This window comes from Lepisosteus oculatus, chromosome 21 (assembly GCF_040954835.1).
Source record: "Lepisosteus oculatus isolate fLepOcu1 chromosome 21, fLepOcu1.hap2, whole genome shotgun sequence".
NCBI classification, from domain to species: Eukaryota; Metazoa; Chordata; class Actinopteri; order Semionotiformes; family Lepisosteidae; genus Lepisosteus; species Lepisosteus oculatus.
The window spans coordinates 12419044-12433832 of record NC_090716.1 but is presented as its reverse complement, the minus strand read 5'-3'; the positions used below and the strand labels follow the sequence as shown (position 1 = coordinate 12433832).

Here is a 14789-nt window from a genome sequence, read left to right as displayed (position 1 = left end):
GTAGGTACAAAATATTCCATGGACTGCCAATTGTAACCATCAGATACTGGATTCTGGCATTAAATGTACTGTACTTTTATCAGCTTGTTTTCATCTAGTTAAACCTATCTGAATCTGTCAGGACTAAGCCTGCTTTGGAATGGTAATACCTTTCTCATTGTAAGAGTCTGTTGCATGTCATCTTTTGTGAAAAACAAGTATTCTCTAAATTTTTGTACCTTACAGAAATGTACTTACAGTATAGAAATGTACTACTAAGTATTTAGAAATTAAGACTTTATTAAATCACATACTGTAAATGAGTGTTTGTCACATTTCATTGACGTCCCCAGGCCAGCTCAACCAACGAATTAGTCATGTTTAAAAGACAATTTAATAAACTTGTATCACAGCTCAACAATAACGTGTTTTGGCATTCTGGTCTCATCAGTGGGTTGTGCACAATTGGTCACAGCATACACAATATGACATGATTCGTAATTAGAAACACATGACCAAGAACCATAACAGTGGTCAGATAATCCAATAATTATATTATCCACACAAAAATAAATTGTGCTCTTCCCATTTTCACATAGTTGATTTAAAGGCATAAACTTTACCTTAAGATTTTACCAGTTCATTCATAAAACATATTGTACAGTTACGAGTTTTCAGTGATTCAATAATAATTACCTCAGTATGTGCAATAATTAAGCAGTAGAAATAAAAAGGCAATAAAAAAATAAAAACAAAATCTTCTAATTCACTCTTAAATCGTAACCCTTAATTATTGGGCCACTGGTTAATTGTTAAATAACTTATAATGTGAAGTGAATAGAAAATGGATGGATGGGGTGTAACGTTATGAGGATTATGGACGTCCCAGTAAGAAGGGTTTCTGCAACGCTGATGTGTTTTTTGTAATATTGATGCCCTTGGCAGGGCACAGCCTCTGGTTCCTCAACCACAGCTCTGTACCATGCTTTCAAAACAAATAACAGCAATGAAGCCACATCTTCTGTGAGCTGTAACCGGGACGCACTGGTTGGGAGCATCGTCTTGGTGACAGAGTTGTGGTTTGCTCCCCCCCCCCCCCCGCAGGTGACCTGGTCTCCAGGGCGATGCATCACATGCAGCGCCTGAGCACGAACAGGCCGGGCCTGAGCCCCGCGCGCCACAGCCGCCAGCAGCCCGTGTCCTGGTCTCCCGACGCTCTGCACACTCTCTACTACTTCCTGCGCTGCCCGCAGATGGAGTCCATGGAGAACCCCAACCTGGACCCTCCCAGAATGGCCCTCAGCAAGGAAAGGTACACATCAGCAGAGCGGAGATACTGTAGCTCAAGACGCTCACAGTGGCCAATTAAAGATGAAGGTTCACCTCTTAACAACATGGAGAAATACTCATCAGCATCATGTTTTCTCTTACAATCCTTGAACCGGCAGGCCCTTTTTTTATTCCAAGAATCTTCCCATCATAAAAAAAAAGAAATGGAAAGAAAGGTCTGCTGGATGTTAGGAAAAGCATATACATTTGTAGATCTTCGGTTACAGAGAGACAGGCTGGTAATGCTTTCTTTTACAGTGACACCAACTGTCACATATTGGTATACTTTCTCCTTGATGTCATCAAACACAAATCCAACATTTTGAGGGGAAACTGCAAATTCATAAACAAAAAAAATAGAAATTTCAGTTTAATAATGTTGAACCAGCCTCTAATTTCTTGCATCTGCCATGATCATCTATTCACAATTCATCCTTTTCCCTCGTGTGCGTCCTGTTCATTAAATGAAAATGCACGATTGCTCTGTCGATCCTCCAGGTTTTTTATTGCTTGTTTTGTAACCTTGGTATAAAAATAAGATCAGCAGGGCACAGCAGGCAGATGCATTGGGCTGGTTCCACAACCACAGCTCTGTACTGTGTTTGCTAAAATCCATGCCTTACCCTGTAGAGCTCAATTTGTCTTGAACCTTTAATGAAAACAAATTGACAGTTACGGCCTTGTTTAAACAGGGTCTGTACAAAATAGCAGCCATAGTCAAAATATTGTTTTCCCCAGTGGATTGAGCTCTCATTCCAGGGAAGCAAAGTATGAAAGCAGCTTCAAGAACCAGCACCTGGAAAATGTGAAATTCTACAGTTTGAGTGGAAAACTTGATGGTGGGAGCTTTCCCAAGTGAGCGTATCTTGATGTGGCATCTGTTTAAACTGTGAAACGCATCCCAAAATACAAACACGAGAAGGCACTGTGGATGTCGTATCTGAAAACTTTGTTATGGTCGAAGAAACTTTCCTTGAGCGGATTTGAATGTGCTGAGGGTTGAACAGCTGCAGTCCAATGCCTCCATTGTTAACAGCATGCTGCGTTTTCTCCGAGTTCCACAGAAGGCAGCATGTGTCTCATGAGTTCGCCTCTGAGAGGGAGAGTTCATCCTGCCACACATCTGCTGTGTGCTGCAGCTGTTTGGCATGCAAATACAGAGTTTTAATATTTCAGGGAAAAAAGAAAAAGGAACTTCATTAATTAACATCAAAAAAGCACGGAAATAAATACCACCCCCATATAATAGACAATCTTACATTGATGCCAGGGAGTTTTATTTGATCTTTTCCTTTAAGTTAAACATTTTAAACAGTTTAAATGTCAATATTGAAACTAGACTTCTTATACTGCGACTCCACCATCATCACTTCGAAGTGTTATGAAGATGTTTTGCCAAAATGTACTGTAGCAGATTTAATATTTTTGTGAAAGTTTGGAATAGCTCGGTTCACATCATCAATTATTAATATGCTTGCATCTATATACTTGCTGAAAGGCTAATACTACAAAATGAAATCAATACAAAGAAGACAGATTTATCTTACAATTAAAAAGAAATCAGAAGGTCACTTACTGTATACTGTAAAAGACAGTTGATTATTGATTACAGTTGATTACGGCATCACGCAGAAAATGGCTTTCTACACATCTGGGAACACACAGTGCTTGTGATTTTCGAGTTCAGCATTTCAGAATAATGTGGTTCAAGAATTCAGGTTTATATTTGATTTGATAGGAATTGAGAAACCATTGCTTATAATTTTGAGAAGCTGTGCATGATAGAAAGCTGGCATATAGAATGATACCTACGTATTTAGGAATTGGAGAATAGTACAAGGTGATGCTGGGAGATTTACCTTTAACTTTGATTAAAGAAAGAAGATTTCTTCATTCTGCTCCCCTTTGAGCATACTCTACTCACTGCAGGAAGAAATAAAGACCATAGGCCAACCTGACTGGCTGAAACTCCAGATGAATTGTAGTCTAAACAAAGTGCTTCCATTTTCCTCAAGAATGAACATGACCCTTAGATGGTACTGTTGTGATGAAGTCCCAATAAAATAATTCTTAATGTACAATGTGTATGTTTTGATGGGCCAGAGATTGACAGGCGTGCTATTTAGTTTCAAAGGTGGTGGTTGCTGTTTGATGTGCAGTGAAAAGCAGCTCAGGTTCCAAGGAAAAACAAAAATTGGAGCCGTGAAAGCCAGAGGCGCAACAACGTGATCTAATAAGGACTGCAGAATGCGAAGCTGTGGAAGGAGGAATGAGAAGGTTTCTACACCTCTGGGAAGAGAACAGGGCCTGGGCAGTCCAGATCCCTCTTCAGATCATTTATACAGAAAACTGAGGGAACAATTTATTCGTTTCTTGTTCCTGTATCAGAATATGCTTGGATCTAAATCGAGTAGTGTCCTAGTTTTGAAATTTCAAAATACAAAAGAATTTACACTGTCAAAGTACTTTAGTCTGTCCTTATTATATGGTAATTTCGTAAAAAAAAGATTTGTAGAGCGTGGAAGAAGGTCCTGATGTAATCGGAGGCACCGCGGAGCAGTACTGTGAATCCTGTCAGCCATGGCCTGGCATGACAGCGTTCTCCTCTCTCTGTTTCCCTCCTGTCTGTCCCCCGCAACCCCCGCCAGGCCCTTCCTCCTGCTGCCGCCGTTGATGGAGTGGATCCGCGTGGCCATCGTGCACGCCGAGCACCGCCGCAGCCTGCTGGTGGACAGTGACGATGTGCGGCAGACTGCCAGGCAGCTCCTCCCCGGACTGGACTGTGAGCCGCGGCAGCTCAAGTAAGCAGACTCCTCTTCTCTGCCACCTGTCTGCCGGCCCACTAGGTCCCCAGACACCCTTCACCTCTTCCTGCTGATATTCATGAGGCCGTTGGCCGTGTTTAGATGTTTTACAGTTTTTAGCATAAGCGGAAGTCTCAGGTATGAAAATCAATATCACATATCAGTGTTGCTTAAGCGGAATTCACTGTGAAAGCATGTTTCATTAAAGAAATAAGACTCTGGCAAATGCTCAACTTCAGAATGAAGAAAATGGATTAGAAAAAAAAACTAAGTTTAGTTTTAAACTTCACAATTCACAAACTCGCAAAGAAGCAACATTCATCATCTCACAGGAAAGAAAGCCTTGGAATATTGGTTGAACAACATTACTGATACTTACTGAGACCTATTTTAGCAGGTGAAAGTGTTTGAAACTATTAGCTAATGCAACTCTCCAGCTTTGCTTTCGCATCCTGCCTGCAGAGAAGACAAAAACAAGTATAGGGAATTGTGAAGCTTACCTTGGCTGCAGAACATGGTAAAAACCAATGTGGGCCCCCTCTCTTTCACCTCCTCTCCCCTGCAGGCCGGAATGCTGTTTCAGCTCTTTCAGGAGGCTAGATGCCAAGGCGGCTACAGACAAGTTCCAGCTGGACCTGGGCTTCCGCATGTTGAACTGTGGCAGGACAGACCTGATCAGCCAGGCCATCGAGCTCTTGGGGCCGGATGGCGTAAACACCATGGATGACCAGGTGTGGCGCTCTGCCTCTCAGTCTGACTGGCTCCACACAGCAGCAGATCAGCGGGGGCAGTACTACTGTGAAGAAGAGATCAGTACTGATCTGGATTTTTTAAAGGTTTTATTAAAAAAATTAAAATGAACCATTTAAAGGCAGCAAATATCGTTCTGGAATAGCTGGCATCAACAAATATTAAAATATCAGGCCCTGACCAGTTATTGTACAATAAAAAAGGACTCATTTAAGATATTACACCCTTCTTGTCAGGTTACACTGCGGAAAGGCACATTGATTCTTTTTATTCACCTTGTAGCTTTTAGTACACATGGAATGAACAGATAGAGGACAATTTAAAACAAATATTTCTTACATTTAAACTAATGTGACACTGCATAACACTACAAAAACTAATATTTATGGACTTTGCCGTTCAGAACTCTCTAAAATAAATTGATTTTCCCTGTATTATAAAGGTATGGTAGCTTAAAGAACAGGTAGCTAAAATTTCCAAAATGTATTTTAATCTTATGCAGTTAAAGGACTTTTACTGAACATCAGCACCATTGAGTGACATCTCATAATACAAGCCTGAATACCTAACACAAGCATTATAGTAGAGAGAACTTGTGGTTCTGAGTGAGATGCTGTAATTTCTCAATTTGTACAGTAGTTGTCATTTCTCCTGTTGTTGGGCAGATGTCTAAATCTTTGTAAGCCCCCCTGGTCACATTCTGTTCTTGGTGTACTGTAGGTGAACGTGTTTTATCAGACAGCTCTTACTGTTGGTAAAATACATTGAAACATATCTTGATACTGGTGTGTCTTCCTTCAATGTTAAAAAAGTTGAATTCACCTATAATTGCAGTACATTTGACTGTAATGGTGGGGACAGTGCATACTCTTTTTGAAAAAATAACGCATCACATACATGCATAAGTGATATGGCACATTGATATAATTGATATTCCCAGCTAAACTGTATATGCATAGACACAAAATTCAGAACCATTGTGAATACCTGTCTTTGGACTGTACAGTATATCACTGTATATCTGTATATCACTGCCATTGATTTCCAGATTTCCTCTGCTGGATGTGGATTCCAGACTTGATTTAATTATTCATATTATCTTGCAAATAGTTTCCTACTTTATTACAAGATTGGCCAGTATTGGAATGTGCCAGAAAAGACCACTGCAGTGAGTGGACCAACAGGTGGCGTGAGCTCTCTCGTCTCTTCCAACAGGGCATGACCCCACTCATGTACGCCTGTTCAATAGGAGACGAGGCCCTGGTACAGATGCTGATAGATGCTGGAGCCAATTTGGATTTAGCAGTGAGTGGTGGCTTTTGCATTATTGCATTTCTTCATTCTCCAGTTCTCTTTTAGGGCCTTCTCTGAGATTCTACCCTCTCTGTCAGGAAAGAATACATTTTCAAATGAAAATCAAGCATGTCCTTTTTTTAAAAAATCACTACAGTGTGAAGGGTGTTAATCTGAAAGCACATCTTTTCAGAATGTGCTGCCAGTCAATTGATGACATAAAGACTGTGTGAAACAGAGTGACTTTTGTTCATTTGATGTTTTAAGCCTACTGTACAGCTTGGCGTAGGAGCCACTATTGAACACTAATAATGAAGCGAATCTTAGTTAGCAATCTCCAAGGATCAAATACATTATCTAGCTATGCCACAGCACGACAGAGTGGCAGATTTTAAGAAAAAAATTGAGAAAAGGTGTGAAGAGATTTATCAGCATTCATTGGCATCCAACAGAGGCAGGCAACACTGTCAGTGTTCTTTCTTGAGATGAAACATGCGCCAGCCTGCTTTTTCTCTCTTTTCTTTAATGCAACATTGTGCAGCTAATTGCAAAGAAATTATCCAGTAGAGCCATGCAGTCTTAAAAATCAGGGCTCAGAGTTCAGTCGCTCATAGTGTTGCTCATAGAAAATGTCTGAAGTTGCTTCAAAAAGCAGATTCTCTTGCTCAGCTAACATCTTCTCTTCATCAGGTCCCAGGGTACTCTCTCAAACACCCATCGGTTCACCCAGACAGCCGACACTGGGCTGCCCTAACTTTTGCAGTGCTTCATGGCCACATCTCTGTAGTCCAGGTAAATCATTTAGCCGTGTGGTAATTAATGAATGGTTTCACTCGAGGGTGCTGCAACTCTTCTGCTATGACTCTTAGGCATACTGTATATTTAGCAGGAGTAAGTTGTTAATAGTCATTACTGGGCAAAGATAGGGAAATAAATGATCTCCTATTTGAACAAGGACTGTAGCAGTGCGCAATTATAAAATATCCATATATCATGGTGAGTGATGGGGTGGGATAGGGAAAGGCAGGGAGAAGGGAGGTGGATCCTAAGCAGAACTGATGATTTATGTTGTTCTTTTTATCGGGTTTTATCCTAAAATACAGTAAATAAAATTCTGATCACAAAGGGTCAAATCACATTTATTTTGTGAATTGGTCTGGCATTTCTGCTAAGGCTGCTCTGCATGATCCAAACACTGCTACTTGTAAAGGTGGATGTGAGACCTCTGTGAATGTTAATTAATATCTTATATTACATTCCTTTGTTCTGCGGTACTCAACTCTTGCTCAGATTAGCAGTCAACATGTGATATGTGTGTTTTCCGTACACCTACAAGTCATTGTCAGATTTGTTTATATTCGTAGTTGTAACGGTTATTACAAACATTATTTAACTTTTCTCATCTGGGCTGCTGAATTATTATAACTCGTTCCATCTTGTTGCTGTTTGTTAGTGTTCAGATTACCCTGATCCCGCATACTGTAATGAATAATTACCCTGCAGCTGATCCTTTTGGAACAGACAGTGCGAAATGAGGGCGTGACAGTGAGAGCAGGCCAGTTGCGCGCGCTTGCCGGTTGAAACTCAAACGCTGTGCTCGCATCTTTGCTCTCAGCTCCTCCTGGATGCTGGAGCCGATGTGGAGGGCGCAGCCGTCACCGATGGGGAGGAGAGCTATGCCGAGACGCCCCTACAGCTGGCATCAGCAGCAGGTGGGTGCAGCACGCCTCTGGACACCACAGCACCCCCCCGCAGGAATCCGCGCCTCGGCCAGCGCCCACAGCCCACTGAGCTGGCCCGAGCACACCAGCACTGGTCACGAAACTAGTCCCAGTCAAAGAGGAGCAGTAGTCAATTCTTCCAGTTCATCATAATTATTTCAGACATGCTGTTTTTTTTTTCCGAAAGTATAATTTTGTTTATGTGGCTTTTATTTGAAGATCTCCAAAGGGCAACTGAGCACTGTAATATAAAACTTTAAATATTAACATTAACCACTCAATATTCTTGTTATTGGCATTGTATGCCTTTCGCTTATTTTACTCCATTTGTGGAGCTCATTTTGTAATGGCTTCTATAAGAATGTCCGAAGCCTAGGGGAGACACATTCAAGTACACATATAAGGTGTACTGCTTTCCTGTGCATCGTCACTCTCAGGATACTCAGCTCACAAAGCAAATCTCTGCATGTAGTGTGAGAGAGATCTCTGGGACAAGTGGATCAAATAATAAATAATACATTAACCTTTGTATACATTAAAGCAAGTGAATAGCATTAATAATAAGAAGAATTGCTTACACTTATATAGCGCTTTTCTGGACACTCCACTCAAAGCGCTTTACAGGTAATGGAGACTCCACTCCACCACAACCAATGTGCAGCCCCACCTGGATGATGCACCAGTACACACACACACACACACATCAGCTATCATTGGGGAAGAGAACAGAGTGATGAAGCCAATTTTATAGATGGGGATTATTAGGAGGCCATGATTGGGAAAGGCCAATGGGAAATCTGGCCAGGACGCCGGGGTAACACCCCTACTCTTTTTGAGAAATGCCCTGGGATTTTTATTTGGTTCCAGCAGCAACCTTAGCTTTCCCAGGGGGTCTCCATCCAGGCACTGACCAGGCTCACACCTGCTTAGCTTCAGTGTCTTGCAAGGTGATGTGGCTGCTGGCATTGGTTATTAATACCAGTAAAGGTAGAAATAAAGAAGTTATTTAGAAGTTAAGTAGTATAGGCAGCTTACTAACCCTTATAACTGCATGAGTTCTTGCTGAAAGAATGTATTTTTTCGTGGCATACCCTTCCCCAACATGGCTGCAGGAAGTTCATTTGTGAGTGTTGGTTTCCACTGTTGTTGAGCAACTTTTACTTCCTCCCTCCTCAGGTAACTATGAGATGGTGAGCCTTCTGTTAGCGCGTGGGGCTGACCCCATGTTGAGGATACGCGATCCCAATGGTCTGACGTCATCACTTTACGAAGATATGAATTGCTTCAGCCATGCAGCAGCTCATGGACACAGGTGCGGTGCCTTTAGCATCACTGTCTCATCTTTTCTTATTTTGTGGTCAGATGTTTTAAGACGCATTTTTATTGCAAATTCCATCTTTAATCTATTTCTAAAGAAGTCCGCGTATCCCTCAGAGCCTACAGTATGTTAAGCACAGTAGGACCTAAAACCAGTGACCCGGTTCTTGACAAATTTGCAAGGTGTTTATAGGAGAAACCTACAAGTTTGTTTCACAGATACAAGTATGAAACGTTCGAGCGTATGCAACCTGACTATCAGGGGATTCATTAACTCCTAACAGTGAAACAAGTTTCCTGTTTTTAGCTAGATGGAGACAATGGTTTCTTCTTATTTGTAATCTTTGTTCGGTTCTCATGGCAACTGGTGCCTGCCTTAGAAAGCCTACATGTGTGACTGCAGTGTCCTTTCTGTCCTGCAGGAACGTGCTGCGGAAGTTGCTGACTCAGCCCCAGCAGGTGAAGCAGGACGTCCTGTCTCTGGAGGAGATCCTGGCGGAGGGAGTGGAGGGGCAGCCCCCCGTTTGCCGTCCTTTCAGTCCCAGCGGGGGGCAGCTCAAGCTGTGCAAGGCCCGCATGAAGGCTCTGCAGGAAGCCACCTACTACAGCGCAGAGCACGGCTACCTGGACGTCACCATGGAGCTGCGCTCACTGGGTAGGTCCTGCTGGCACGTGGGCAGCTGGCAGTGTTCAGATCTCCTTCAAGAACTTTTCTTTTCATTTGGAACCACGGGCAAGCAGCAGAAATCATTCTCGTTCCTACTTATTCCATTCATAATCTGTGCGCAGTGCTTATTTTAGACATCTCTTATTGATATTTATAAAACATTCTTCTTGTTGTGACAATAGTGTCTCTATGCATTGAGCCATTTTCTCTTGACTGTCACTTGTTTATGTGCAGATCATTTCCAGCTAATTCTGATACACAGATGCATTTGGTTTGTTAGCCTGTGCATCAGTAATGTGGTCATGCTGTTGTCTGCAAGTCATTAAGAATGTTTGAGATTACACACACTCTCCAAGATGCTTTGAGTATATTCACAGCACTTTAGCACAATCCAGATGCAGAAGGGTTGGGGTTTTACTCTAATTTGCTTTAGAAAATGTCATTTTTATTTTGAATTGAAGAGAGTTGTGTTGACAGTACTATTGTAACATCCATATCGTACAGTTATCCATCTGTAGAGGGTAAGCAGAGAAGAGCACTCTGTATTTCCTGTATTTGCTCATAGGTGTGCCCTGGAAGCTTCATGTGTGGCTGGAGTCTCTGCGGAGCTCCCACCAGCAGTCCAGGACCTCAGTTACCCTGACCCTCCTGCGAGAGTTCTCCACCATCAGGGAAGAGGATTACTGTGAAGAACTGGTCAGCCAAGGCCTACCGCTTATGTTCTCCATCCTCAGGACAAGCAAGGTGAAACCACACACTAAAAAAATATCGGTTTGATGGTGGTTTCAGAGAATGTACAGTAGCTGCAGGGCCATGGGGTAGGATAAGCTCCTTGGAAGCAGGATGGTGTACACAGTTCTCACTACTGTCACTGGCCTCTAGTGGGCACAGAGGGGAAAAGAATAAATGAAGTCGAGAGCAGATACAGGTACAGCATGTGGATGTTTTTGGCAAAGTTCGTGAATATTCTTGACGTTTCTTGATTTTTGGGACGACCTTCTGGCCCCTGTACAAGGAAGGGGGGACCCTCAGGAGAGTGACTAAAGCAAAGGGACTTACCAGCAGTATAGTTTTCTAGAAACTGAAGGAACAGCATCACTGATTACAGTCTAGGATAGCTAAGGCCAATTAAACTTGGCTGCTGCTTTCCCTTCCGAACCTTTGCTGTAAACTCCATTTGAGAAGAGTTTTGAGGTTTTGTGTTTCTTGCTTTAATGTCTCAATGTGTTTTCTTCTTTCTCTTCACCACAGAATGATGCTATTAACCAGCAGCTGGCATCCATCTTCAGTCACTGTTACGGGAAAGGTCCATTACCAATAATTCCTGAAGTCAAGATAACACTTCCAGCCCAATTAGGTAGGGTAAAGTTGTACATCCTCTTTTATTTGAGCAGCAGTGATTATTTTAGCTTTGTGATGCACTGAAAATTACCTGGAATCATATTCTATACATTATAATATTATTATTACATTATTGGTATTAGCATGAAAAAAATGAAGGATGTACAGTCCAGCTCTTTGAGTAAAACATCTCCTAATGAAAGTTTACATTAATTAATTATCAGTGGATTATTTGTGTACATTTATCATTTCTTTTAGTCATATAAATATGGCTTCATTGACCCTTACATCAGTGGGCCATGGAACTATCATTAGCTACTGGAACTATGGGTATTAAAACTTAGAAAAGTTTATTCATTAACTATTCCCCTGGTTACATTCGGTAAAGTGCTTGTTGAAAACATAAGGAAGCACAAACACCACTATCCTCTAAGGCAATGAACCCCAAATCAATAGAAAAATACAAACTTGGAAATACAGCACAGTGCATTCACCAGGACTTTGTCCTGTTTTATTGAGCAGGAGAACTGGAGGCATTTTGCACATAAAAGGTTGTAGGGATATGAAATAAGGTACCCAGCCTTGTCATCAAAACTGATACTCTGGCTGCTTTCAAGACATACTGTAGTAATCGCAGTTCTATAGTGCCTTTCATCCTACGTGATCCCACAGTGTTTGATATACAAAATGATACAATACAATAAAACTGTCTGATTTCTCAGAAATTGTGATGACCACTTCAGGATGCCATACAACAATTATGCATTAGCAGCCCTAGGTTTTACACCTGCATGTTGTTAAAATTGCTGTTCGGTATTCTGTTAAAGGACTGATGATCACTTCTCACAGACACTTTGAATACCTTCACTAATGTGTCAGGTGTCTTATTCACATGAAAAAAACTTTCTTTCTTGTTTCCGCATTTTTAACCTCATTGTCTTTAAGTGTATAAAAGTGAAAGTTTCTGGTCATACTGGTCAGGATCGATTCAGCGTCCCTGCCAGAGCACTGTCTGCACATCATCGCTGATTCAGACCTTAGATCTGCTTTATATCTTTAGCGTTTTACCGATTGCTTGTCTGACATGCATAGACTCTTGCATTGAATGAAATTGTAAGTTACAGTTTTGAAAAGCATCTCTGGGAAACTGGCCATGTGCTTGTATTATTAAACTTCATAATCAGATTGCCATTGCAGACTTTGATGAGATTTCTATTTTCAAACCAGACCCCCATTTCCTGAACAATAAAGAGATGTCTGATGTGACATTCCTGATTGAGGGAAAGCCATTCTATGGTCACAAGGTCCTACTCATGAGCGCCTCTGAAAGGTGAGTGAGAGTCTGCCGTCATTGATAGTGGCTGCTGTGTACTAACCGTGTTACACTCTGGGGCAGGGTATCTTAAACGGGATACAGTATAGGCAGTTATAGGTGAAACCAACTTTTTTTCAGGTAAATATTATTCATTCTATCATTTTAATTTTACAATTTTTATTTTACTGATGTACAAACATGTGCAAAAAGACACAAGCCATGTAAAAATTAATAACCTTTGTTTTATAAAGCACCTTAACTCGTAAATTATTGCAAGAGGGAAGGTACTCATAGGTGCGTCTTTTTTCCAGTTTTTATTCATTATTTCAAGCATAATTACATTTTCTAGATGTCCGAGGACAAAGTACTGCCCTTTTAAAGTTATTCCCTGTGCTTGATCATTTGCCCACCAGGTTTAAGATTCTGCTGAGTCCCACTGGGTCTGCAGATACCCACAACCGCAAGAACATAGAGATCACTGACGTCAGGTACAGGATATTTGAGGTAATGAGCATAAATTCATTAAAGAAAAAACGTTTGGATTTTTGCTTTCTGTGCTCTTGGTTCTTTCTCCCTTCAATCTGTCTGTTTCTCACCTGAGATGTGGACCCACAATCTCGCAGTTACGAGCCTAAACCCATACTGCTGCTCCACACTGCTGACATTTTAGAGGAAACCTGTTCAAGAGGGGAAAAAAACGATCCTATATAGCATATATGTTATTAAACCTGGTTGTGATAAATCATTTTCAAAGTAAAAACCTCCGTCTCAAGCAATTTACAGTAAATTTTGATGTTAAATTGACCAAGAGACCAGAACTCATCAAAAGTTCTTGTTTCCAGATGATGATGAAATACTTGTACTGTGGAGGGGCAGAATCACTGCTAGTTCCTGTGTCTGATGTACTAGAGGTGAGAATCCAGCAATACTTTCTCATTTAATGCCTGACAGTTAGAAATTGTGAGAAATGTGGCATTGAACAGCATTCTCAAAGTCTTTGTAAGATTTAACTATGTCATCTATGTCTCCTACAGTATGTAAAACAGTTTGTGATTAATTGTACTGTATATTACTACAGACTGCAGTATAAAGAGTTAATTTGACAAAGATATACGTTCGGTTAGTTCTCACTGTAGTATCAGAAATCAGGGGTATTGGCCAACACTTACTGTATGGACCAATGTTGGCAATGGTCAGTTATCTGAATATCTTATCTGAAATCCAGAAAAGTAACCGTGTGTCCCCGATCTCCAGCTGCTCTCTGCAGCCAGTCTCTTTCAGCTCCCAGCCCTACAGCGCCACTGTGAGGTTATCTGCTGTCAGAACATCACCCTGGAAAATGCAGTCAGCATATATCGTTCAGCCAAGGTACTGTTCCTCTGTCAGAGTGAGTTTTCATATGAATGGAAGGGAAGGAGGGCATGTTTAAACTCCTCAGTCCTTAAATAATCAATGTAATGTTTTAAAATAATCTTAAAATAATGTAATTTGTTTAATCACAAGATGAGGGGCCACATTCTTTGACTTCATTTTAAAATAATGTATTAGACAAGTATTACATTTACTGTAGTAGTACATCTAAATTATAATGTTATTTATTTGTGCATTTAAAAGGGAAGTAGTATTGTTTCAAGTAAAAATTAACAAAAATTTAGAATATTTTTGTTTTAACATCAAGAGCATAACTGAAAAAAGTCAGTTCAATTGAATTTACAAAAGCAAAAAGGATTCTAAGTGATTTTTAGTCCAAAAACAGTACTAGCCACTTTGACTTTAAAAACCTCTTACACTTTTGAAGTGTTATGCCATTGAGAGCCAATGTGCAGATTTTTTTCATTCATACTTAACATTTTTCAGTATGTAAAATGGTAACCTGATGGATGTTTTAAGAATTGTTGAAATTATAAAAGCAGTAAAACCATGAAATTCTTCATCAAGTTAGTACTCCACTAGAAGTACAACTTCAGGTAGATACAGATTTAATTCTGAAGTACTATGTGGGTATGTAAAACAAATTTTACATTCATCCTTGTTCTCTTGTATCCGTTGCTTAGTGAATGTGTCCCACAAAGCCATGTGGGTAGTAATGAACACATACAGTACTATACTATTGAATGAGCCTGTGGTCCAACAGCGTGCACTGGCTACATCTGGCACAGCACTCAACCCCTCTGCTTGTCCTGCATGTGGCCTTAGCCAGTTATTTAATTCCGGTACTCTACCTTTAGATTTTAGGTTAAGCTCAAATGATTTCCGACAACTGCTTCATTGGC

General features: G+C 40.8%; 1 protein-coding gene across 1 annotated transcript in view; it reads left to right on the top strand.

Moving 5' to 3' along the window:
• The window catches only part of abtb2b (ankyrin repeat and BTB (POZ) domain containing 2b), a 49540-nt gene that overhangs the window by 32750 nt on the left and 2001 nt on the right, over positions 1–14789 (top strand). Inside the window, exons 3-16 of the mRNA XM_006642457.3 lie at positions 1084–1291; positions 3957–4109; positions 4678–4843; positions 6078–6167; positions 6846–6947; positions 7771–7867; positions 9053–9188; positions 9616–9848; positions 10426–10604; positions 11112–11217; positions 12429–12531; positions 12930–13020; positions 13359–13427; positions 13771–13884. Of these exons, the coding sequence (XP_006642520.1) occupies positions 1084–1291; positions 3957–4109; positions 4678–4843; positions 6078–6167; positions 6846–6947; positions 7771–7867; positions 9053–9188; positions 9616–9848; positions 10426–10604; positions 11112–11217; positions 12429–12531; positions 12930–13020; positions 13359–13427; positions 13771–13884 (1847 nt within the window). The remainder of the gene's footprint in view (positions 1–1083; positions 1292–3956; positions 4110–4677; positions 4844–6077; positions 6168–6845; positions 6948–7770; positions 7868–9052; positions 9189–9615; positions 9849–10425; positions 10605–11111; positions 11218–12428; positions 12532–12929; positions 13021–13358; positions 13428–13770; positions 13885–14789) is intronic.